This window comes from Sphaerodactylus townsendi, linkage group LG15, assembly GCF_021028975.2.
Source record: "Sphaerodactylus townsendi isolate TG3544 linkage group LG15, MPM_Stown_v2.3, whole genome shotgun sequence".
In the NCBI taxonomy this organism is placed as follows: domain Eukaryota; kingdom Metazoa; phylum Chordata; class Lepidosauria; order Squamata; family Sphaerodactylidae; genus Sphaerodactylus; species Sphaerodactylus townsendi.
In genome coordinates this window covers 28,446,921-28,473,702 of record NC_059439.1, presented here as the reverse complement: position 1 = coordinate 28,473,702, position 26,782 = coordinate 28,446,921, and the positions used below count along the sequence as shown (strand labels likewise).

General features: G+C 45.6%; 1 protein-coding gene across 3 annotated transcripts; it reads left to right on the top strand.

Annotated features, from left to right (window-relative positions):
* The first annotated feature begins 15 nt into the window (after window positions 1-15).
* Window positions 16-24,590, top strand: TNNT1 (troponin T1, slow skeletal type). 3 transcript variants are annotated; one of them, XM_048518127.1, is made up of 14 exons: window positions 16-120; window positions 7,601-7,652; window positions 9,531-9,544; window positions 10,342-10,365; window positions 11,206-11,238; window positions 14,381-14,402; window positions 15,271-15,331; window positions 18,302-18,418; window positions 18,875-18,952; window positions 19,343-19,456; window positions 21,236-21,345; window positions 21,465-21,555; window positions 23,461-23,501; window positions 24,364-24,590. In XM_048518127.1, the coding sequence occupies exons 2-14, from the start codon at window positions 7,624-7,626 to the stop codon at window positions 24,407-24,409; spliced, it is 780 nt and encodes a 259-aa protein (XP_048374084.1). In that variant the 5' UTR covers window positions 16-120; window positions 7,601-7,623; the 3' UTR covers window positions 24,410-24,590. The 3 variants fall into 3 exon arrangements, with proteins under 3 accessions (XP_048374084.1, XP_048374085.1, XP_048374086.1); XM_048518128.1 differs by lacking the exon at window positions 10,342-10,365 and having other exon boundaries at window positions 23-120; XM_048518129.1 differs by lacking the exons at window positions 10,342-10,365; window positions 11,206-11,238 and having other exon boundaries at window positions 23-120.
* Window positions 24,591-26,782: the final 2,192 nt, after the last annotated feature.

The following is a 26,782-nucleotide window of genomic DNA, read 5'->3' as shown; positions in this document are numbered from 1 at the left end:
GTGGGGGGAAGAGGTGTCTGGTTACCTCGCTATAAGGACTTACAGACCCTGCTCTCGTCTGTGAAGCAGCCAGCACCTGCTCACAGAGGAAGGGATCTCTGACTTGCCCATATCCAGCAGGTGAGGCAACATTTGGAGAATCCTCTGTGTTTCTGGGAGGGGTTTTTGATCTGTCTAACTGGGGCACAGGAGCATGCATTTGGACAGAAGGGGGGCTGAGATAACTTGTGATAGTGTTATGCAGTCGTGTTTTTATGATGTTGTCTTGCCGCCCTGAGTCCCTTGGGAATGGGCAGGGGAAAAACCCCAAAATAAATAAAAATAAAATAAAATAAAACTGTGCATGACTTAACCGTATGCGAATTTGCAAACCCCAACTTTTTCCTCCTCGATACTCCGATTTTCCCTCTTGAAGCCTCCTCTCCGCACAATCCACACCTCGAACTGGATTCGACTTCACCCTTTTTATTTTGCAACCCACCCACCCCCAACTCATCTCCTCACACCTCACTCGAAATCCTTCCCCCAAAGCTTTTCCACCTCTACTATCAGGGCTCAGTCCGTTGAATTAGGGAGTGGTCCCGGGGCTATTTTAATCTCTTTATTTCACATCAGCCTTCAAACAATCAGATTAAGAAGCGAGGGCTAATTTTGAGCGTGAACGGGTAATGCAATGGGAGTTCCTTTGTACTGTGCAATTGTATCTCTTCTGTGCAGCCGAGTCAGGTTTCTCAAACAAATGTGCTCTCCCACACACATCTCAAGACATTTCAGTCTCAGTAGTTATTTTGACTTCAAGTAGTCTCTAAGGCAGTGGTGGCGAACCTATGGCACGGGTGCCAGAGGTGTCTCTGAGAGCCCTCTCTGTGGGCACGTGCAAACAGAGTGCCCCCACCCCTCCACATCTAGGCTGGCCTGGGCTGCTGGGTCAATTATTAGCATTAAACCTCAGACCTAGGTTTGGGGAAGCAGTGTAGATAACCCTATTAAGCGCTGTTAAACCCCACTGATTTTCATGCGAAGAACTAAAGCGCGATCCTTTACCTGGGAGTAAGCTCAGTTGCTGGCAATGGGCTTGCTGCTGAGTAAACCCTTCTAGGGTCATGATTCATCTGTTGGAAGAGTAGCACGGTTGCTTCAAAGCAAAGCCACCGATTACCACCAAGCTTACTCCTGAGTAACGCACGCCTCGGAGCCAACCGTTTTTTCTAAACTAAAACCTAAGTATTCGAATTAAATTGCCGTGTTGGCACTTTTTGATGAATAAGTGGGTTTTGGGTTGCAATTTGGGCACTCGGTCTCGAAAAGGTTCGCCATCATTGCTCTAAGATTTGATCATTCAACCTCGGATCAAGGCTCAGAACTTGTCGCATCAACCTGCCCATACAGGCAACCTGTGTACAGAAGCTGCTTCATGAGGGTGCATGACTCTTTAGCCTGGGCTGTTAAAAATGTTTCTCCGTTTGAGCCTTGAAACTTCAGTCTGATGTTTTAGGCAACTAGCCATCAATTCTTATAGATTGCTACCAGGGAAATAAGCAAATTCTACTGATGGGGTTCTTTAACTTAAAAAAAATACCTTCGGGACCGTCTTACCCCATATGTCCCTACACGGCCTCTACGTTCGTTAAAGGCCAATTTACTGGTGGTCCCTGGCCCCTCGATGATGCGACTGGCCTCTACCCGGGCCAGGGCTTTTACAGCCCTGGCCCCTGCCTGGTGGAACACGCTACCACCAGCTATCCGGGCCCTGTGGGATCTTGGAGAGTTCCGCAGGGCCTGTAAGACCGAATTGTTCCACCGGGCGTTTGGAGGGGCCGGCCGCTGATGCCCCCCTCCCCTTTCCCCCTCCTTTTCCTTACAGTCTGGGTTCTCCGCTTCTCTGTTTTATTTTCCAGGGTGGATCTATGAAGTTCTGTTTTTACGATTGGATGCCAATGTAACATCATTGTTTGCTGTTTTAATGGGGTTTTATTGTAACTATTGTTTTATTGTGTTGTTCACTGCCCAGAGCCCTTCGGGGGAGGGGCGGTATATAAAACCAATTATAAATAAATAAATAAATAAATAAATGAATAAATGAATGAATGAATGAATAAATAAATAAATAAATAAATAAGGAAAAGTGTGTGCCTACTTAGTCAACTGTTTTTTTCCATCTCAAGCACACAAGTATAAGGCCCCTTCCGCACATGCAGAATAATGCACTTTCAAATCCACTTCCAATGCAATTTGAAGCTGGATTTTATTGTGCGGAATAGCAAAATCCACTTGCGAACAATTGTGAACGTGGGTTGAAAGTGCGTTATTCTGCATGTGCGGAAGGGGTCCAGCATACCAGTAAGGGCCAAATGAGATGCAATGGTGCTGTTAAATATTTGTTTAAAATGTAATTGCCCTATTTAGGTGCAAATTGGGGAACAAAGGTCTGTTTTCTACAGATAACCGGGCATGTGGGTGAAGGGAGGAAACTCTGCCTCGGTTTACCTCACGTTGTGAAAGATACTACCAGCTCTGTTCTGATACCAGAACTGTAGAAATCTGAGGGGGAATGTATGCCAGGAAAGCTCCTCTCATTCACACATTCCTTTCCCTCTACTTTTTAAACACAAAGGGGATGGATATGAAGCCAAAACACAGATGGCTTCCTCCATCCCATCTAGTGAGAAACTGTCAGCCAGAAAGACCGGAATCCACAAAGTCACTGGAGCCGCAATCCTTTCCTGAGAGTAAGCCCCACTGAATAAAATAGGACTTACATCTAAGTGCCCAGGATTGCTGCCTAGTTGGCCAAAATTGAACGACTTCCCTCTCAGCCTTGGTGGCACTCCCCCTACAATAAAAAGGTCAGCGATGCCAACAAAGCTTTTGCGGGATTGTCATACAGATTACTAAGATAATGGATGGAGTCTCTTCGAATGCTTTAAATACTCTGCATAAATAGTATTGCATTTTTAAAACTTCATTTGTACTCCACTTTAAGAACGTCAGAAAGAGCCTGCTGGATCAGACCAGAGTCCATCTAGTCCAGCAGTCTGCTACTCGCAGTGGCCCACCAGGTGCCTTTGGGAGCTCACCAGCAGGATGTGAAAGCAAGGGCCTTCTGCTGCTACTGCTGCTGCTCCCGAGCACCTGGTCTGCTAAGGCATTTGCAACCTCAGATCAAGGAGGATCAAGATTGGTAGCCATAGATCGCCTTCTCCTCCATAAATCTGTCCAAGCCCCTTTTAAAGCTAAGCTTTAAAGCTAAAATTCCCCACGGGGAACTAAAAGGGCTTAAAACATTCTCTTCTTCTCCATTATATCTTGCAGCTAATAATAAAACGCAGCTGCTTTTGTTTTGGAACCAGCTTTCCATTGATAAGGCTAACCTTGCAGGATTGTTGTCAGGAATATGGACTTTATGTATGCTTCAAGGATCTGAAACGCTATATAAATACGAAGCATGATGTCTCCACAATTCTCCAGATGGAACGGAGCTCTTAACCACCACGCCATGCTGGCAATCGACTGTTATACATATTAGTGTGCTACAGCACAACAGTGATTAATTATTGGTTTTTAAAAAGCCACTTGGTGGTGCATTTTGTGCATGGGCAAATCCAGGAGGAAGACCGCTGAACCCTTGCATAGAGACTCCTGTGTGGATTCTCTGTTGCCAGTCCAAATGCCTTGGCATTAGAAGTGGCAATTACAGACTCCTTCCGCACATTCATTCATTCATTCATTCATTCATTCATTCATTCATTCATTCATTCATTCATTCATTCATTCATTCATTCATTCATTCATTCATTCATTCATTCATTCATTAGTAGACTTATATACCTTATTAGACTTACATTACCTTATTAGACTTATATACCTTATTAGACTTATATTTATTATTAGACATATATATACTTATATACATGCAAAATAATGCACTTTCAATCCACTTCCACCATTGTTTGCAAGCGGGTGTTGCTATTCCGCACAGTCAAATCCAGCTGCAAAGTGCATTGAAAGTGGATTGAAAGTGCATTATTCTGCATGTGCGGAAGGGACCACAAAGAACAGACACCCACCCAGGGGATGCCACCAAAAGGGAACAGGGGAGGCTGCCATGATCCCTCCGTACACTCATATTCCAACTTTGAACACCGCAATCCTTAACAGAGTTCTACCCTTCCTTCCAAGCCCACGGAAACCAATGAGTGTCTAAACTCTGCTTAGGATAGCACAGTCCAGATCTTTTCTTTAATCTAACACAGAGCTGATCGCATTAGAGTCATTTGGTTCTTTCACGCCATGGCCCTGCCAGAGCTTTCTAATGCAATATTTGGCACATTTGGCATGCCGCCTCAGAGGCAAGTAAAACGGGGACGATAATAAAATTTGCACAGGGCCAATTACGGCCAATTTGCCAAACACATTAGCTTGTATTTGCTTCTCAGATGCCAGAAGAGAGGTGTCACCTAAGATAACATCGGGGCTTTCGAAAATGTGACTCGATTGTCAGAGAATGTTTCAAAAAGTTTCCACTGGGAAAGTTGCTTGGCATGGCAGCGCGTCCCAGGGGGATCTGTATGCGGGACGGAAAAAGGAGGATAGGGGGATAGTCCTGGGTTGGACGCTACCCCAGACTGCTCAGGGTTATTTAAAGACCAGTTCGGGAGGGAGTGGGTTCGAATGAGACACTGAGAGACAATAGCTCTAGAGGGACTTCCAAAATATCTGTGACCTTTTACAACAGCTGTTTGGAATGAGAATGGGAATGCTGCTATCACTTTGGCTGTGTCAAACAAAGCTGTGAAGGACGAGGGAAGGGCATGAAAACAAAAAACCCTGAATGTCCCTTAGAACAGTCTCTGCTGCTCCAGAGACTAGAACCAGGAGTGGTGAGGGAAAAGAGATTCCACCTAAACATCAGGAAGAACTTCCTGACTGTCAGGGCTGTTCGACAGTGGAATGCACTACCTCGGAGTGTGGTGGAGTCTCCTTCTTTGGTGATTTTTAAAGAGAGGCTGGACGGCCATCTGTCAGGAGTGCTTTGATTGTGTGTTCCTGCATTGCAGGGGGTTGGACTTGATGGCCCTACTCTATGATTCTAGGCCCAAAGTTTGAGGGTATGTTCTATTAGACACCAAACGGGACTGGTTTCTCCACAAGGTACAAGATACAGTCAAGATACAGTCAACATTGTGCATTCCTGGGGGCAATAAAGGGCCACTTAAACAGGATGCAGGCAGAAAAGAAGTTTCCTATATTTTTTAGCACAGCATTCTGTGCAAACGGGGTTCTCGGCCTGTACTAGGGCTATTTCCAACCCCCACACCATTACTCAATAGAACGTTACGGGGAGGAATGCTAGGGGAATCTTCCTCGCTCCAATTGGCCATTGTCGTTTCTGGTATGCACCTGGAAGTGATGTCATTGTGTCAGGGTGATGCTGTAGTGTTCATACCAGAAGCAACATAGCATCGTCAGAGCAATGTTGATTTGCATTTCCCTGCTCCCCCAGCTGTGGTTGCTGGAGTGGTGTACCGGGTTTCAGCCGCCTCAGTCTTACTGCCGAGCCAGATTCCCTCAGAACAAACCACTCACCTTTTTTTGAGGTGGATCCCTGGGACTGCAGTGTAGAGGGATCAATCATCCATTCCCCAGCAGTTCAAAGCTGGACCCAGCCAAGCTGAGCCCAGCGTCGAAGAGGCACGCCCTGCCACATGGAGTTTGGGGCGCGGCAAGTCCAGTTGAACGCCAGGTGCAGTGTTCAACTGTGCACCTGCCGAAAACTCCATGTGGAGTTTTCCAGGTGCACTGTGATCACTCCCAGAGGCTGTAGGACATGAGCTGGCACCCTTTGATCCATCCTAGATACACCATCCTAGATACACCATCCTAGATACACCTGTGACTCCTCCCAGGGGCAATGAACGCAATGCAGGTGCGGTCCACAGCATTTACAATACTGTCCAAGCTTTCAACTTTATTATGTTCCATAAACCCTGCAATGTGTGATTCGCTTCCAGTTACGTGACCAGAAGCAGTCACGGTTCATGTGACATGGGCACCACCTAGGCCGGCCCGCAAAAGCTCCCGGAAGTTGCCAGTCTTTGACAAAGCTAGTTCAAGTCCCTACTCTGTCGTTAAAGCTCATTGAATTTGTCTTTCAACCTAAGCTACTTCTCAGGGTTATTGTGATAACATGGGACAGACAAAGGCATGTGACTCTTCTGACCCCTTTGTAGTTATGGTAGGAGAAAAACAAAACAAAGGATAAACGAAATCAGACATGTTTTACCAGGGCAGATTTTACATCTGCATTATTAGACCTATTTAATTGCAAAGCAACCTAAGCTTCGTACATCTTGTCGAAGGCTTTCACGGCCGGAATCACTGGAGTGTTGTGGGCTTTCTGGGCTGTATGGATTCTCTGAAGATGCCAGCCACAGATGCAGGTGAAACGTCAGGAGAAAATGCTCTTGGACTTGGCCATACAGCCTGGAAACCCCACAACACTTCATACATCTTTATTGAAGGAGAGGCCCAGTATACTAAAACGTGTTTCTCTGTCGCTGATATGGTGCCCCCTTACTGCTCTTTGCCTTGTTGCTGTTACATCAGGGTCCCCTCATATTGAGGGGCCCGCCGTCCCCCTTTTGGGGGTAGGTTTTAAATTGGGGTTTCTGGACGCCTCTTGTTTATTTATGTATTAACTGTTATTTGCTGTTTTATATGAGCTTTTAGGTTGTTTTATTGATGATTGTGGGATGGAGCCTATGTATTTATATTATGTGTATGACCTGCTCCTGTTTGATGTTTGAATTGTGTTGTTCACTGCCCGGAGCCCTTTGGGGATCGGGCGGTATAAAAATCGAAGAAATAAATAAAAAATAAAAATAAATAGCCTGAACATTCAGGTTTCACCGGAATTCTTTATTCCCTGGCTCAGTGGAAGAGCATCTGTGTTTCACACAGAGGGTCCAGGTTCGATCCCCAAAATCTCTAGTTAGTAGGAGAGTCAGTGATGTGAAAGATCTATATTTAAATTCCTAAAGTGCTGCTGAGAATCAGAGAGAATATTTACTTTGGTAGGCCAGTGATAAAGCTGAACTAAAGCTGGTTCATGTAGGAGAGGAAAATTCTAGTGTTCTGTTCTACAATGCCCATATGGAAGCCATTGCTTCCTATATGGGGAAAGGCTTACGTTCCTTTCCACATCAGGCATTACACAGGTTAAAAATAGACTGTGACGGGTGTTATCTTCCACAGGAATACCCAGTCTATTACCTCTGATCGCAATCTTCCTTTGTCTGTCGGTTGACCCTGCCTGCATTTCATACCATAAAAGGGATTCCCGATGGAATTAGGATGAGCTCTCAGGAGAATTACCTGGGCGGGAGATCTGGAACGAGATATGCTGTGAATTGTTTCTGCTCTGGATGGGTGTGCCTTTAAAGAGAAAGCAGTGGGTTAAAAGAATTAAGCAGTTGATCCGATAAAAAATAGCCATATTCACCTAACAGTAGAGATCCCTCGCTGCTAAACTGTTCCATAAGTATAACTCCACAACCGTTCCCATGTGCAGAAACATGACCTGTTTATTCTTTGCTTCCAGGTGAAACTCAAAAAACCTTCACCATGTCTGATGAGGAAGTTGAGTATGAGGAGTAAGTAATCCCTGCATTCCGGCCACAAATATGTGCTCGCAAATACTCAAAAAGATTGATGTTGATGGGGAAATATTGAAAACAGACTGAAATTTAAATTCCTTTAGTTTGATGTCTTTGCTATTCCTTGTTAAGAACGTTGTTGGCTCAGGGAGTGCTGGAAAAACAGTTTTAATGAATTGTCGAAGGCTTTCACGGCCAGAATCACTGGGGTGTTGTGTGGTTTCCGGGCTGCAAGGCCGTGTTCTAGTCGCATTTTCTCCTGACGTTCGGCCTGCATCTGCAGCGGGCATCTTCAGAGGCCACAGATGCAGACGAAATGTCGGGAGAAAATGCTACTAGAACATGGCCATACAGCCCGGAAACCACACAACACCCTAGAGCAGTGTTTCCCAACCTTTTTGATGTCGCGGTACCCTTGACCTTGCTCTTCATAACTCAGGGTACCCTTGAGGTTCATTTAATTATTTTTTTTGCATTTTTAAAGAGGTTTTTTCCGTTTTTGGCCTGTAAGTGGGGGGAGTGGCAAGCAGGGGGAGGGAAGGGAAGGGAAAGCAGCGTTGACAGCTGCGTTGTTTGTTTGCCTAAATTCAGCATGGATTGAGGGGATTTAAAGGGAGAGCTCCCTTTAAATCTACCCCCCCAATCCACACCAAATTTAGGCAAATAAAACAATGCTGTTTTTCAATGTTGTTTAAAGGGGGCCCATGAGGCTTCCAACCCCTCCCCCTTCAAAATCCATTTGATTTCCGGAGGGGGGGCATGCGGTAGCATTGTCATGGTACCCCTGGGACATGCTCATGGTACCCCAGGGTACCACGGAACCCTGGTTGGGAATCACTGCCCTAGAGTTTTAATTGCTTAATTTGCCAAGTTAACATAATCACCTGCCAACAAGATTTGGCTGGGTCTAAAGATTTGGCTGGGTCTAAAATCATCCTAGTGATTCCAGCCGTGAAACTGAAGATCTGAATTTTGGATATGTCCCCAGTTTCAGATTTTTTTTTTACACTCTAATGTTGTGGTTCCATTTGTCTCTCCAGGGGGATAGACTACTAGGTTTCTTGTGAATCAGACTCTGAGGCACAATGTGTGGTGCTGCGTTCTAAGGGGTGTGGCTCCTGGAAGATCAGAAAAGGAATGGGGTGGGACCAGTGGTGGGATCCAAAAATTTTAGTAACAGGTTCCCATGGTGGTGGGATTCAAACTGTGGCGTAGTGCCAATGGGGCTGGGTGGGGCATGACGGGGGCGTGGCTGGGCATTCCGGGGGCGGGGCATTCCTGGGCTGGGCTGTGGCAAGGACGCAACCACTGCGCCGGTCCTTAGGCGGGAAACGAATGCACGCAGGCGCAGGCTGCCACGAACGCCGGTGCACCTCCTGCTAGACTGCTTCAAGTTCTGCGCGCTACTGCTGAGAGGAGGGGCGTAACTAAGGCAAAAATCACGTGGCAAAATCACCAATTAGTAACCCCCTCTCGGCACACACAAATAATTAGTAACCTACTCTCGGGAACCTGTGAGAACCTGCTGGATCCCACCTCTGGGTTGTGCCCTGAAGATGCCACAATCACTCAACTCTTTTCAAATCTGTTTCAAGATGGGATGTTGTGGGTTTTCCAGGCTAGCAGCCACAGATGCAGGCAAAACGTCAGGAGAAAATACTACTGGAACATGGCATTGCAACCCGGAAGACCCACAGCATCCTAGTGATTCCAGCTGTGAAAGTCTTCCACTACACTGTTTTAAGATAGTTTAACTAATGTAAATGCATTCGTAGACTTTGGCCAGCACAAAAATATGAATTCACCTGAACGTTTAACCGTCTCTCTTGCTCTCTGTCTCTCCTCCTATCACCCGCATTTTTGTCCACGCACCAGGGAGCAGCAGGAAGGTAAGGGATTTCTAACCCATTCAGTATTGATAATTATTAATTACAGATTATCTTTTCCAACTAAAATTTTTAAATTGTGTGCAGTATTTTTTCTAGACTGACTTTTTCCTACGGAAGGGTGGGATTTTTTTTCCTTTCCCCTCCCTAACTCTCATTTACCTCCTGTTTAAACCTAACTCTCGTTTACCTCCTGTTTAATCTTTGCTGCTTTTAAAAAATCTGTGGGCGTATTGACTTTTCATTTAAATATGCTGAGTCTTCATTTTGACAGTCTGGTGGTGTCCACAGGATCACTATTATCTTCTGATCTGTAAAGTTCACAGGATTTTTACAAATCAAGGACCAAGCCGATTCATTCCTTTCCAGAATTCTGCACCTCTTTCCTTTTAAATCCCTGTTTCCATTTGCAGACAGAAGCCCCTTCCGCACATGCAGAATAATGCATTTTCAATCCACTTTCATTGCCCTTTGCAGCTGGATTTTACTGTGCGGATTAGCAAAATCCATTTTCAAACAGTTGTGAAAGTGGATTGAAAGTGCATTATTCTGTGTGTGCAGAAGGGGCCAAAGATTATATTTTAAAAACTGGCCATCACCAAGAACATTCTCAAACTCATACCTACCATACTCCCAAATAGTTGCTGTAACTGGAATTTATATCTGCTCCCAAACGGCTGCTGTAACTGGAAACCAATATTTCATATCTGTTGATTTCCTTTCCCTCCCAACAAAGAAAAATACTCTTGCTGTCTTACTCTCTGTCTTGGTATCTCTTTCTCTCTCTCTTTTTCTTGAAGAAGAGGAACAACCTGAAGAAGAAGGTGAGGTGAAATCACCCTTCTTTATTCTGCCCTCCCAGGAAGCAATCTATATTTTTACCCCAAAGATAAACAGAAGTCCAACAAAAATCAGAGTTAAAAGATTGACTTGGGCCCCTTCTGCACATGCAAAATAATGCACTTTCAATCCACTTTCACAATTGTTTATCAGTGGATTTTGCTATTTCGCTTGTAAAATCCAGCTGCAAAGTGCATTGAAAGTGGATTGAAAGTGCATTATTCTGCCTGTGCGGAAGGAGCCCAGGAATATTATCTGAATCAGGGCTGTTCCTTCTCCCAAAAGGGACTGAGATCCAGTGGGCAAGATTTGGAGAAGTGGGAACCAACGGCACTTGATTTCTGGGAAGGAAGCATGGTCATTCGATTAGAACAAGGAAACTTAAAACACAAAGATTTCTGGTTACTATTACTTCAGTGGTTCTTGCTGTCTTATTACAATGTTTTGTACCTTGATTTTCAGCTCCAATTGAATTATAGTGCTTGGCCTCTTTTTTTCTTCCTAGGTTTTTTTTTCCCCTAGATTTTTTTTCTCCCTAATAAACTAGGTTTTCACTTGCAGGGACATTTCCATTGTGTCCCTTGTAAGGGACAGGGCAGTGGCTACTCTGAACTGTGTGGGGCTGGTGGGTTGAACAGATACTAACGAGTAACAGTTTTAATGACCCTGACTCCTCTTGTCCTATAGACAGATTGATTTAACGGCCTTTTCCTTTCTTTCCTGGATTGGTCTGTACCCTACAATTTCCTTGTCTCTTACTCCTCCCGTTCCCAACTCCATATCTGTCTCCCTCCCCCCAAACCTGTGATGTGTGTTGTTTGCAGTGGCTGAAGAACCTGAGCCGTCAGCTGAGCCAGGTATATCCTCTCCCCCCACCCCATCCTTTCCTTAGGGGGAAAAAGTCCAGAGAGGGGCAAATATAAAGACATTGCTCTTTCCCCACTTACCTTAAGCCCCGCGCTACTCTCCAAATGTAACGTGGGGTCCAGCTGCACTACCCACTTCAGGGGCGGCGAGAACGCAGCCGCCCCGATGCTGCCTCTCTCGCGCCCCCTCAGCGCGCGTAATTCCTGGCGCCTTTTCAAATGGCGCCTTTTGCGGGGTCATGGGGAAGCCGGGGCATGCGCCAGGAATTGTGCGCACTGGGAATTGCGTGCAGCAACCCTCCAACAAGGGTAAGTGGGGAAAGGGCCCTTTTCTCTTTTCTGTTCCTGCCATCTCTCAGCAGAAATTGCTGTGTGGTAGATAAAGGAAGGTATTTGGCGACAATCTTGGATGAACGGATGTTTGGCATTAATGGATGGAAGGTCTGGAATCCATGCCCTAGAAGGGAGCTGGATACCTGGAGAAGAGAAGGTTGAGGGGGGCATGATAACCAGAAGTGTATTGAGGGGAAATGGCACCTGGAGACAAATCGGGGCGGGGGGCAGCTGGGTGCCCTCAACCCTGCCCATGTCAATGATGACACTATGATGATGAGTTTAGAGGCGTCCAGGGACAGAGGGTACCCTTCGTCCCTAGGCAAATATGCCACTGATGATAACCGTGTTTAAATATTTGAAGGGATGTCATGTTGAAGATGGAGCAAGCTTGTTTTCTGCTGCTCCAGAGACTAGGACCAGGAGTCATGGGTTCAAGGAGAAGGAAAAGAGATTTCACCTAAACATTAGAAAGAACTTCCTGACAGTAAGGGCTATTTGACAATGGAATACGGTGCCTTGGAGTGTGGTAGAGTCTCCTTCTTTGGAGGTTTTTAAACAGAGGCAAGACTGGATGGCCATATGTCGGGAGTGCTTTGACTGTGCGTTCCTGCATGGCAGGGGGTTGGACTGGATCGTCCTTGTGGTCTCTTCCATGATTCTATGAGAAGTAGGAAATGTCACTGATGAACAAACAAATTACATGAATAAAGTTAGTTTGGACTGGTGATCCCATGCGCATGTCGTTTTTTTCTTTTTTGTTTTGTTTTGAGGGAGGTGTCTTCGAAGTTATGACAACTCGAAATATGCGCCTATTGAAGATTCTCGTATCCTGTTGTTGTAGCTTCAAAGACACCTCCCTCAAGACAAAAAAGGAAAAATGACCTGTGTGCAGGATCACCAGTCCAAACTAACTTTATTCGGGTACTTTATACAGTGAAATCGCGGGCGAATGAGCTGCAAGCGGAGGAAACCTCAGAGGGAAACTTTCACCAAGTGGAGGGTGGCACAAATCACAAGTGGGAGAAAATAGAAGCAAAAACAGAAGTGAGAGCTAGAGTGAGGAAGGAGGCAGGAAAAAGAACTGTTTTCCCTGGCAATGCTTTTTTTTTTGTTTACGCGATGCGGACAAAAAAGCCAAAACAGTTCTTTTTTTAAAACGTCTGCGAAACGTTTTATTTGTGCTGTGCAGAAAAAAACCATAGATATATCTAAGGGCTTCTGATACTCTCCGTGTGCTACACATGTTCTGATACATGCACATAGCGTGTTCTTCACCATGTATCTACACTGAGACCATGTGTACCCCCCATCATGTCTATAAGGGAAGCAACATATCTAAGCCCAGATGGGGGTCATAGATATTTTCTAGTACCTATAGACATGCCTGTGACCAAATGTATGTCAGATCGTGAACCTTCTTTCCCATTTTGTGTCAGTCTGAATTCATCCTGGGGCTTGGGTTATCCTATGGAACTTTATTTCACATAGTCAAGGTGCAGTTTGCAAGCAACGTGTTGGAGGCTTTATTGTCCATGAGCGTGTCCACTAGAAATGTATTCTATTTTTATCTTGCCCATACTCCAGGGAGATCAGCATAGCATACATGGCTCATTTATCCATATAACTTGTGAGGTAGATTAAGGTGAAATAATGTAATGGATCCAAAGTTACCCACTGAGCCAGTGTGGGGCCTTGAACCAATGGGGCTTTCCCCACTTACCTTCTGCTGCATGCTACTCCGGGAAAGTAGCGCAGGGTCCAGCGGTGCTCCCCACTTGCAAGGGCAGCAACCACGCAGCCGCCCCGATGCTGCCGCTCTTGCACCACCTCAGCGCGCGTCATTCCTGGCGCTGAAGAAACGGCACCTTTTGATGACCCCGCGCAGGTGCGTGGTCATGAAGAACCCCGAGAGCGCGCCAGGAATGACGCGCGCTGAGGAAGCGCGAGAGCGGCGCACAGCAGAAGGTGAGTGGGGAAAGACCCCCTTGTCTCCCTAGTCATCAAAGGGTACTGTAACTACTAGACTGTGCTGCCCTGGTGTTCAGAGATGAAGTGCTTTCTTTCCTCAAGAAACCCAGAGAAGGGGGCTGAAACCAGAAGAGTACTTCTCACTATCTCAGGTGTCCCTAAAAGGCAAAAACGAGGACAACGATTTATAAGTGACGGGTACCGGAAAATAGGGATTGTCCTTGGTACAAAGGGACATTTGGAGCAAATGTAACACAAAGGCTGAGGAAATTACCGAAACCAACAAAACAGCACGTCAGCAGAAAATATAGCAAAAGTGGTCACTCTTCCCAATCTCCTGAATAGAGCACGAAGCCTAAATTATACCTGAAGGTTTTGTAATAAGTGGAACAGAACAGCCTGGAGTAGGGAAACCTCTTTTCCCCAACATTGTTATTTCTCTAATTTGTTCTTTGTTCCTTTTCGCTCAATTTTCCTCCACTGTTCTTGTTACAAGCGCTTCTATTCACAATCACGCCCACACCCCATATTTGCTACAAAGCAGAAGGGGCAGGGGGTATTTTCTTTCCTGGGCCCCTTCCGCACATGCAGAATAATGCGTTTTCAAACCACTTTCACAGCGGTTTGCAAGTGGATTTTGCTATTCCGCACAGCTCCAAAGAGCACTGAAAGCAGTTTGAAAGTGCATTATTCTGCATGTGCGGAATGAGCCCTAGTGTTCATGACAGGCTGTATCCGCTTTTACAATTCAAAGTTGCCTGTCTTGTCTCCATCTAACACCTCTTTTCTTTTCCTTTTTTTTGGGGGGGGGGTCTTCTTCTTTTCACAGAGGAAGAACGCCCCAGGCCCAGGTAAGTGAGAGGACCAGGCACTGCGGGAACACGGGATGCTGAAAGCGAAGAGGTTAACCAACATAAGAGTGGGCATCTTTGTTCCGCAAAACCTCCGTGTCTCTATAATGCTGGAAATTCCACTCAAATACCACGACGGAGAAAAGTGTCTCTCTTGAACGCGATCTATTACGCAGCCATTAGAGGCACAGAAACCAGGATGCGAAGGACCCCGCACAAAATGCAAAACTTGCAGTTGTTTTTTTTTTGACATGCAATTGTAGCCTCAGCTTGTGGGTTCTGTGGGGCAGAACTTGGAATGAGTTTGCAACAACAAATTAAAAACAAAATGGTTTACTTTCTTAACATAATAACATCAACATTTAACGTCACACTTCAAGGTCCTGTTCAGGTTTCACTTCAAGTCCTTCTAGTTACAGTCTTCTGATATTGCCAAGTCCAATTCTTCCTGCAAGTGGGTTGGCTCCTGAAGACTCCCAAGGGCTTGGTGAACAGGATTCAACATGATGAAGGTTTCCAGGAGAACTCTCACCCATTACAAATACAAAAAAAAGAAACCCTTAACAAGGTGTTAAGGGCTTATACCAACCAAGGTCCGAGTCTGGTAGCCTTGTCTCCTCCAACTACATGAGGTCTGCTGCAGCCTCTTGCTGCTTTGAGTCTCCACCCCTTACTGGGTCAACCCATTCTGAGCATGGGGGTTACACAATCTTCAAACGTTCCCTGTTAACCCCCCCCCCCTTCTTTCCAGCTCTACAATTGCAACTCAAGGGGGGTGGGTAAGATTTCTCTTTTGTAGTTCTTTGCTATTACCCGTTTCTAATATTAACTGTGTGTGTTTTTCATGCCTGCGTTTTCCCACCCAAAGACCTGTTGTCCCACAGTTGGCTCCTCCAAAAATCCCCGAGGGGGAGAGAGTGGACTTCGATGTGAGTATTTCATTTTGATCGTCCTGATCTTTTTTAGCATTCTCTACCAGACACTGGTCCTTTCCACACAACAGTAAATGTTAAAAAAAAAACAACAACCTGCACCTCCTCATTTTTTGACAGGACAGCACAGACAAATAAACTGTCAGAGGATACAGTAGGTTTTTTCTCCTGCCCGCCATTTTCTCCCTCTTGAATCCTCTGCACCCAGAAAAGGTGCTTGGAGCTTGGAAGAAGACGCAGAGCTCCGTCAGGATATAGGTCCGTGATGGCGAACCTTTTTGAGACCGAGTGCCCAAATTGCAACCCAAACCCCGCTTATTTATTGCGAAGTGCCAACCTGGCAATTTAACCTGAATGCTGAGGTTTTAGTTTAGAAAAAACCGGTTGGCTCCCTCTTCCGCCGCCCCACCCGCTCCAGCAGGGGGCAGCCTGCTCTAGCCTCCAGCAAGTCCCACACGCACCGCTCTGTGCCTCTCTAGCATCTCTGCCTCCTCTGCCCCCCGCCCCCTGGCAGCAACCACCCAGAGCACAGGCACCAGCCCGCCAGCCGAGTCCTCCCTGCTCACCGCAGTGCGTGCATGTTGTGCTCAGTGGCCCAGGCCAGCCTAGATATGTGTGTGTGGGTGGGTGTGATTTTCCGCCCCCCCCCCCACATGACGAACTCTGTGTGCGCGTGCCCAAAGAGAGGGATCTGAGTGCCATCTCTGGCACCCGTGCCATAGGTTTGCCATCACTGATATAGATTATTTTCCAGCCTCAACATGTTGTGTTTGTGTTCTGCGGAAAGGGCCATTCCCGTGTTTCTTGGATGAACATCTGTGGCCAATCAAGTCATTATTTTTACATGATCAGGTTGAAAACTACAGGACTATGAACCTAGTGTCATGGACTTTCCCTTGGTTGCTGCCCTACCACCGTTTATACATCCTGCCTCACCTGCCACCTGTATTGGCTGCACAAGGCAATCCACAGACTGTGCATCTCAAAGGTGATTTCTCACAGCAGAAATAAAACACCTTGTGGATGTTTGAGAAACCGCTTTGGGGGAGACGTTCGCACAGCTCTCGCCCTCAAAGCATCTTCAAAACATTTTATTTCTCTCAACCCACATTTTTCCAAAAATTGCTAAACTAGGTAGCTTTTGAACACATACAATCAGATCCACAAAACTACTGAACCAATTATTTTTAAAAAATCAGGTCCCCATTTGCAACTAGTGAACAGAATCTGACCCAAACTGAGTGATTTTATTTTTGCATTTATTTAAAGAAAACTGTGGTGGGAAGCTGCAGTTTGGAGAGGAAAAAGGACAGGTAACAACTGCTTCTGGGGTCTGCAACCTGCAGCTCCCCAGGTGTTCATGGACTACAATTCCAAGAGGTTCCAATTGGCCATGCTGGCAGGGGCTGATGGGATTTGTAGTCCATGAACATCTGGAGAGCCACAGGTTGCAGACCCCTGGTAACCCTTTCTAGTCTAGCTAGTTCCTGTACAAAATCCTTCCTCTACCAAAAGTAATGTTCTTTTTTGATGTTCCTTATCTCTCTAAAAGGCAACTTGGGCTCGTTGTGAGCTGCAATTTTAGACAAACTGAAGTGGAATAAAAAGTAATCCACTGTCTATTGAGTGTCCATGTCAATGCAGAATGTGAAATTTGCTGCTTAAAGAAACAACCTGTTTCAAAATCATTCACAAATGGATTTGTTCAGGTTCACTGACAAACAAAATTATTCCAGACCATAAAACCCTAAGCAGCAAAACCAAAAGACAATGATGAGAATGTTAACAAAGAGGTGAGAATGTTAACAATGAATGTTAAGATCTGTCAACAGTATTTTGTTTGCTCAGCACCTGTAAGGATTAAACCCATAGGGATTAAGTCAGTGGGCTACCTAATTCAGCGTCTTATTTCACACAATAGTCAACTTGTTACTCTGGAAAGTCAACAAATAGGCACAGAAGCCAAGACCTTCTGCTATGTTTGCCTCCTTGCACTGGTATTCAGAACTCAACACAGTATTCCAAATGAGGCTACATCAACCTGGGCATTATACGGCCCACGGGCCACATGCGGCCAGCCGGATGACCCTGACTGGCCCCCCTGCCGTTCTGGGGAGCGAGGCGTCTTTGAAAGAAGCCGGTTGCCTTGGCTGCCGGCTTCTGTGGGGCTTTCAAAAGCGCCTCGCCCCCCTGCCTTGCTGGGGAGCGGCCTTGGCTGCCGGCTTCTGCGGGGCTTTCAAAAGCGCCTCGCCCCCCTGCCTTTCGGCCCGGCCCTCCGCAATATTTTCTGTTTCTTATGCGGCCCCATGGAAAAAATAATTGCCCACCCCTGGGCTACATGATAGATCAATACAGCGAGATTATAATATTGGCTGTTTATTTTCAGTCCCTCCCTTGGAGTTAGCCTTTTTCATCCCTGCTGCACACTGTCGACATTTTCATGGAACTGTCCACTGCGACCCTGAGAACTCCTTCTGTCCCCATCTCTGCTAGTTTTGATCCCGCTAGCATATATTAAAAATTAAGCGTTCCTTTGGTTCCATTCTATATTGCCCGTCATTTGACCAGGCTGAATTTCAAGAGCTGTCATGAGTCTGACTCTTCGTGAAACGGCAAGGTAAAAAAAAATCGAATAACAAACATAAAAATAATAAATTTGCCATGTTGTGGCCGCATGAATTTGCCATGTTGTGGCCACATGAAATTTGTTCTTTGTTCCTTTTTGCTCATTTTGCCCATAACACACACACCGGCCCCTTCCGCACACGCAAAATAATGCGTTTTCAAACCACTTTCACAACGGTTTGCTAGTGGCTTTTGCTATTCCGCACAGCTTCAAAGAGCACTGAAAGCCGTTTGAAAGTGCATTATTCTGCAGGTGCGGAATGAGCCACCATTATCCATGGAAAGGCTGATTGATTGTCCACGTGGGAAATGAAATCAGGCTTCTCTCCATCTGTTGGACAGGACATCCACCGCAAGCGTATGGAGAAGGACCTCCTAGAGCTCCAGACCCTCATCGATGTACACTTTGAGCAAAGAAAGAAAGAAGAAGAGGAGCTCATTGGCCTCATGTCAAGAATCGTGAGTTCTGGGCAGCAAGGGATTGTGGGTAGCTGGCCGCACAGTGTGATCCAATTGTTATGAGAGGCTTGGTTTGGGGAAGGGTGGGACCTCAATGGAATATAATATGAGTCCACCTTCCAAACCAGCCATTTTCTCCAGGTGAGCTGATCTCTGTTGCCTGAGATCTGCCGTAATAGCAGGAGAGCTCCAGCCACCTCCTGGATATTGGCAAACCTTACCGTGGATTGCTTCCTCTTTTCTTAACTTTAATCTGTTTGCCCGCTGACACTCAATTTAGTAGTGACCATAATAAAAGGAAATCTAATCTCATCACTGACAGTCCCCTGCCCAGAAACAGTGAATACAATATAGATCTATTCCCAGAGGATGGTGAGTTCCACAGGAGGACCGTTATATTCTTGTTTCTGTGCCCTCTTTGCCAAAGCCTGAACTACCTTCTGTGCTCTTGGACAGGAGCAGCGCCGGGCAGAACGAGCCGAACAGCAGCGGGTCCGCACTGAGAAAGAACGGGAGCGACAGGCCAAATTAGCTGTGAGCAGAGGCGTAGCTCCAAGGGGACGGGGGGCACAACACACTGGGCACATGACCCTGTGGGGGTGTGGTGAGGGCATTCCAGAGGGTTCCGGGGGCACGGGGGGCGTTCCGGGGGGCAGAGGACGCACCGATGCACCGGGCGCTTTTCCCCCTTGCTACGCTTCTGGCTGTGAGTATTATGCTCCTTCAGCAGAGAGAGACCAAAGCCTGGCTCAAGGGACGAGCTTGAGAAAATCGAGAAAGCCAAAAGAAGTAACAATCTTTTGAAAAAAACCATGAGTTTTCTTGAGCACAGCACAGAATCCTTCCCTTCAGGCGGGGAGTGGGAACATAATGGTTGCATTTCCGCACCTTTAATTAATGAGTTCTATGTTGGCAACACTTTAGGAAGAGAAGATGAGGAAAGAGGAAGAAGAGGCTAAGAAAAGGGCTGAGGATGACGCCAAGAAGAAGAAAGTGCTATCCAATATGGGAGCTCATTTCGGCGGATATCTGGTGAAGGTAAGAACATCGGAACATAAGAAAGAGCCTTGCTGGATCAGCCCAGAGTCCATATAGTCCAGCATTCTGCTACTCACAGTGGCCTTTGGGAGCTCACCTGCAGGATGTGAAAGCAAGGGCCTTCTGCTGCTGCTGCTCCCGAGCTAAGGCATTTGCTAAGGCTAATTTGCAATCTGTAAAGTAAAGGTCTGCTACGGCATTTGCAATCTGTAAAGTAAAGTAAGGATTACGAAGCCTTTGTAAAGGGAAAGTAAGGGGAAGTAAAGTAAAGTAAGGGAAAGTAAGGATTACAAAGCCTGTCCCAGCCTCCCTATCAGAAGCATATAGCTGCTTGAAAACTAAGCTATTAGAACAAGAGTATCGGGATATGATAACAGCTGGCAGAAAAGCGTGGTAGACCCCTACCTGACCCTGCTTATGTCTATCAATTGAACAAGGCGACACATGAAGCCAATTATTTACAGTGGATCACCAACCCTAAATTAAGAAGAGCTTTAACACTGGCCAGATTCAATCTAATGCCTTCTATGCTGCTCTATGGCAGATATCAACAAATTGATAAACAGAGGAGGCTAGCTTGTCCATCTAATATATGGGTCAGGGAATTGGAGACACTTTCGATCTATTACCCTCTTTCATTGTGTATAGGTTTTAAAATCAGAATGTCACAATCTGCACTTATCCCATTTCTGTATAACAATCTAACTGATGCTCTTAAGATACCTATGCTTTTGAACAACATGGATCCCACAGTGTGTGAGAATGTAGCAAAATTTCTTGCTAACAATAACAGACAGTGAAGTCTTCAGATGAATACCAACCAATGTCTATGTATTATGACCACATATAGCCAGCAGTAATTTTGCTAGCTTCTGTCAGTATCCGATGACGTTTAAGTGAGTTAACTTAGCTGAAGGAATGTCCTATAGTTACAGAAGGACCATGTATATATTTTAGTATTTAGTATTTTAGTACCAGTGTCTATAATTGTGAGCAATAATGGGCAAATTTTGTATGCTGATTTTGTATGTTTATTTTATGCCAATAAAGGCTTGTGACTGACTGACTGTCCCAGCCCCATATTTTTATCAGTATGCCCCACATCTTTTGTGGGTTCAAGGGTTTCTATTTCCCTGCTTATGGGAAGAGACCTCCAGAAAATTGTAACCCTTGCCCGCTGTTGTTCAGCTGATAGCTGGGCAGAAAAGGACATGATTGTCTTGCGGAGAAAAATAAATAAAAATAATGCCTCATTTACTTCCAGCAAGTACTGACCACAGATTTTCTGACAATTCCTAGAGCTCCCCAGAAGTGACAAAGGTCGCTGTAGCAATCCCCAGAAATGCTACGGTCCGCTTACCATACTTTCACCAACCTCTGTGTTCTTCTTGGTGGGGGGAAAAAATGGGTTTAAAAGACAAAAAGATGGGAGAGAAATCCCCCCTCTAGTCCTGCCTTTCGGCTCCCCACAAGTGCATGGACCTAGATGAAAAATCTTCAGATAGATCCGCAAGAGTGGAGAGATATCCAACCCCAAGCAAGAAAGAAGATTCTCGAGCCCTTCAGGGATGAGGCGGCCTATAAGTTTAATTAATTAATTAATTAATTAATTAAAGTAATAAGTAAGTAAGTAAGAAAGAAAGAAAGAACTGCAGGAATTCATTCATAATTAATATGGAGTTTACTTGTTATAAAGCAGTTTTCTTCCTATCCCACCCTTTAAAGAAAAACCATGCAGTATTTGGTTTCAATAGCCTTCGTTTACCCACCATCTCCTAGGCAGAACAAAAACGTGGCAAAAGGCAAACAGGCCGTGAAATGAAGATCCGGATTTTGTCAGAAAGGAGGAAATCTCTGAACATAGACAATCTAAACGATCAACAACTGAGGTTGGTAACGTGATTGACAGACAGAAATGGGAGGGCTGGTGGTTGTTTTTCGAAATGGAAGCATGGGGACTTGTCAAAGAACTCTTCTCCCAGAATGCACCCTGCCTTTCTCCATCCAGGGACAAGGCCAAAGAACTGCACGACTGGATCAATCAACTAGAATCAGAGAAATTTGACCTGATGCAAAAACTCCAATGTCAGAAGTATGAGGTAGGGATGAATGAAAACACTTCCTTCCTTCATGGATCTGCCGCATCCAAAACAGGCCTCTCAGAAGGGAACCATGAAATGCAAAAATGCGGCATGTGCGTCTTGTTGAGCCAGTATCAATATAATGCTCCCGTGCAGGCAAAAGAGAACTACATTTCTGTATAACGTTAATGTTGTGACCAATCGTGGTTGGACCAAGCCTTGTTGTGTTGAGTTGTGGCATCTGGGTAGCTTTCGACAACCTGGGTGTTGTCAGCTAGTGCCCAAGGATGACTTCAAACAGGATTTATCACTAGTGTGTTAATCACAGCTTTGTACTAATTGTCATTTGTTGTGACAAGCCACCGTTTGTCGAGTAGCAGGGCCCTTTACAGCTACCTAGCCACAGCAAGGTCACCATAGGGAAGATGCCCTCACAGCAAGAGTGGCAAGAGGAGACATAAATCAGGTGCACAAACCAGGATTGGCTGTTCATATCTGGGAGGCAAGCCAGAGTTTGCTGCACAAACTGCAGTTTAATCTAAGGCAGATTCCGCACGGGCCGAAAACAAAAAAACCAGTGTGAAACCGGTATAAAATGGTTTAAAACAATGGCTGATTCTACATGGGCCAAAAACAGCAGTGTGAAAACGGTGTGAAAACAGTATGAACCCTTTTACACTGTTTTAAACCCTTTTACGCCATTTTCACACCGTTTTGACACTGCTGTTTTTGGCCCACGCGGAATCAGCCGATGTAAAAGGGCTTACACTGTTTTCACACCGTTTTCACACCACTGTTTTTGCCCCGTGCGGAATCTGCCTATTGGTCCTCAAAGTTCATGGTCCCCAATAGGATTTCCAGTTCCCATTCACATACACACACACACACACACACACACACACACACACACACCGTGCCACAAGAGCCAGTCCTGGCCTAATTTGAGCAGAAAGTGCTTTGAAAGAATTCCGGGGGGTATTTGTAGGACTCTTCCATTCATAAATAATCCCCTCCACCTTAGAAGGATGCTGTGCTTGTAACCTCTTAACATTCTGTGACTGGCTGCAGCACTTTACAGCAATGGGAGCTAACCCCTGTCAGCCATTTTGTGCTGCCACTACTAGAAGTACCACAATCTCTGGGAGACTGGGGGCCCCTGGTTTAAACAAATCATGGTTTACTGAGATGTCCAATGTATTGTGATACAGGCTTTCATGGGTCAAAGTTTGTTTCAGGAGATACAAGCACAATGTAATTTGTTGTACTGGGTGTTTGGGGGACATTCAGTATAGACCAGCCTTTTCATTTATTTTTAAGGCAGAAACGGACACGATTAAGCATTAATCTCCACCAGGCTGCAAAAGCTAAAAGTGTTCGGGCAGCTGCAGTTTTGCTCAAGAAGGAAAGAAGGAATTTAAGACAAACCAACATTTAGTGTCCTATAAAAGTCCATCTTCCCTCTTCCTTTTAAAATATGAATAACCATATGGGAAGCCTTGTTTCTAATCACAAAGCTAAGCTAGTTTGGGGTTAAATTTCACCCCTCTGCATGATCTAAGGCTAAATGGGAGTTGAATGCATGAGTAATTGACTTCGCACAAACTGCCAAAGAGTATCTTTCAAATATTTGTTTTGCCCATTGCACCTTGCAAAATGATAGCACTGCTTTTATTCTTTTTATCAGTGCTATATGCTGTTTCCTGAACTGCACATTCAGGAAACATGCCCTTCCCTATTTTGCATGGGTAAGCAAATAAACTGTAATATAAAGGATAACAAGAATCTGGATTATCGAGACAAAGGAAGAAACCTGATAAGTTATCTAGTCGTTCCAACAAAGAAATCGCATTCTTTGCAGGGTGGAGTTTTTTCAGATGCCAAAATTATACTAACAGCAATGTCCTCAACTTTTCTTTTCTTCAGATCAATGTTCTTTACAACCGTATCAGCCATGCTCAGAAATTGTGAGTGATCTTTTGGTTCTGGGGACAATAGAAGCTAAAATGTTTCTCAACCCGGCTATATTTTTACAGCTATACTGCCTGCATTTACACAATTCACAGCCAGATTACTGAAGGATACTTAACGTTTGAATGAGATGCTGCATGAATTTATTGTTCAAATTCAAAATTTCAGAATCTGACATTTTTGGAACAGGATATTTGAGCTTCAAAATCCTGTTCGGGGGAGTTAGAACACCAGGGATCTCATCTACACATGAGTCTTTGTACTGACCAGGACTTGAAATCCACTTACAATACTACAAACTTTTAAAAGAAGAGCAAAAGAAGATCCCTGCTGGATCAGACCCATGACTCATCTAGTCCAGCGTCCTGTTCCCCAGTGGCTGACCAGATACCCCTATAAGACCCTCCTCAGCGGTCAAGAGACCAATCCACCCTTAACTGCATTCTCCCAGCAACTAGTAGTCAAGGAGTTAATGATGCCAGCAAATTGAGATCCCTTTAGCTGCCCTGGCTAACATGTATCTTCCAACATCATGTTTAGTCTGGGCTGTAAGAGCATGACCAGACAGCTGTGAAACTGTGTGTAACGTAACTCCCTTCTGAGTCGCACACTTTTTATTTGTTTGATCTCTGCTTCTGTTACTCTCCGGTTTTGAGTAACAGTGGCTCATTCCGCACATGCAGAATAATGCACTTTCAAACTGCTTTCAGTGCTCTTTGAGGCTGTGCGGAATGGCAAAATCCACTTGCAAACAATTGTGAAAGTGGTTTGAAAACGCATTATTTGGCGTGTGCGGAAGGGGCCAGTGATACAGGATGTCTTACGCAGGATAATAACCCGCCCCTTTCTTTCTTGCAGCAAAAAGGGTGCCGGAAAGGGACGAGTTGGCGGTCGCTGGAAGTAAAAGAGAAGATACCAGTGCCCAGCCCGATTGGGAGCAAGAGCGACCCGCCTGTGACATGACGCCCTGCCCCTATTCTGTGCTGAAAATTAACCTTCAATCAATTCCCCTCCACCTCCTTAGCATCTGCTCTTAGCCTGTCCTGTGTCACAACCTGCACTCAATAAACCGAACTGTCCCTCTCCTTCTGTGCAGTCTCTCTATGTGTCCCATTAAATCACACGTGAGTGTCCCATTAAGTCACACGTGAGTGACTTATGGTCACAAAGGTTTTCAAGGCAAGAGATGTTTGGAGGTGGCTTGCCGTTGCCTGTCTCCATGTGGGCTGAGAGAGTTCTGAGAGAACTGTGACTAGCCCAAGGCCACCCAGCTGGCATGTGTGGGAGCGGGGAATTGAACCTGGCTCTCCAGATTAGAGTCCGCTGCTCTAAACCACTCTATGCCGCATGCTATCTGTCGTAAGTTTCTATCTGTTCGTGGACATGATGTATAAAAGGAGTGTTGTTTTCGTCGTTTGGTAGAAAGAATGGAAAATATATGGGGGATCCCCACAAGGGAGGTGGGTTGGGCAGCGTGTGGATAGATCCACACTATACCCGGGTGAAATCTGACAACTAGACAACATGTGAGAGATCTATGATAGGGTCTCCTAATGAGTGGAATCCAGCCGGCTTTCCCATTGGTTAAAAAAGGAACTCCTCTTTTCCTACCTAAAAGGCCATGCTGAGAATCATGGGTCCTGCGTAGAGGTGGGATCCAGCAGGTTCTCACAGGTTCCCGAGAGTAGGTTACTAATTATTTGTGTGTGCCAAGAGGGGGTTACTAATTGGTGATTTTGCCACGTGATTTTTGCCTTAGTTACGCCCCTCCTCTCAGCAGTAGCGCGCAGAACTTGAAGCAGTCTAGCAGGAGGTGCATCGGCGTGTGTGGCAGCCTGCGCCTGCGTGCATTCATTTCCCGCACTGCAAGGAGTGGGGCCCAGGCGCCCAGCAGGTGTGTGTCCCTGCCACAGCCCCGCCCAGGAATGCCCCACTCGGATTGCCCAGCGCCATGCCCCGCCCCTGTTAGGGTGCTCCCTCTCTCGCCCAGCTCCTTAACTGGTGCCCTACATACAGTTTGAATTCCACCACCATGGGAACCTGTTACTAAAATTTTTGGATCCCACCACTGGTCCTGCGAGGAGAAAAGCCATGTAGGACGAGGGCTTTAGTGAGGATGGTAAATGGATGAGAATGAGCGAAAAATGCTGACTGGATCCGAGACAATTAGCCTCAATAGGATACAATAAACTCAGGCCTAACAGTCACTCAGGGAAGGGAGAGAAGCAATTTCTATGTTGGAAATGTCATGGGGACTGGAGCGTTTTAACAACAAAAACACACTGCGCGATAGCTTGGATCCAAACTGGGACCCTCCAGAAAATGTCAGAATATCTATCACAGCTTTCTAGCAGCTTTGGTCCAGTGAGGCGGTTCATTTTACGTTGTCTCCAGCCTTTAGTAAACCCGCTTTGCGTCCCTGTTCTCTAATTATAGTTATACCACAGTGCCCATTAGTGGCTGTGTTTATTATTGCAGGGCTCCATCCCCTTCCTTGTTTGTACATTCGGTCGATTTGCAGCAACGTCCCCTGACTACGTTTCAGCTTTGGAACGATTCCTTCACAACAGTCCAGGACGTTAAACAGCCTCCAGCAAACTCAAGAGCTCTTTGATGCCAGCTTAAATCCTCGCTGGGGAATTTGCACAGAAATACGGCGGCTTCTTAACAGTACAGAAAATGCAGGAACTGCACATTCGAAACGTAGCTTCGTGTTGCTCATTACTGTCTTTTTTTTTTAATGGTGCAAAGCACGGAAAGGATTTGCATAAATTGGTAAATCTAAAACGCACACCTGGAGCATTTCTGCTTCCCTGATCTAGTCCTAGGAATACATGACACGTGGATCCCAAAAGCCCAAAAACGTCAGGCTTTCCTACCTGTCTACTATCTCATTCTCCCATTTGCAAATAACAGACTGCCATACAGTGAGCCTGTGTCACCCTTACAGGAAACTAGAAACTGCCGTGATTCTGGAGCACACGTCTGGCAAACTCTGTGCCTCTCTAATCATAGGTAAATGGGATAGCTGGGTTTCAAAGGGCCCCCCCCTCCCAAGTGCTCTACAGCCACCTGTGCGTCATCTTCTTCATCAAGCAACATCAGGGATTAGACAAGGATATTATTCCAGCCATCTCCTTTGTAACCAGAAAATTGCTGCGAGTTTAGATCTCTCCGGGAGTGTTTGTCTGCCTGCCCTTATTCCGCAAGTCCATGACTGTAATGAATTATTGATTGATACTGTCTGCCTGTCCAGACTAGTTTAATAAAAATCTTG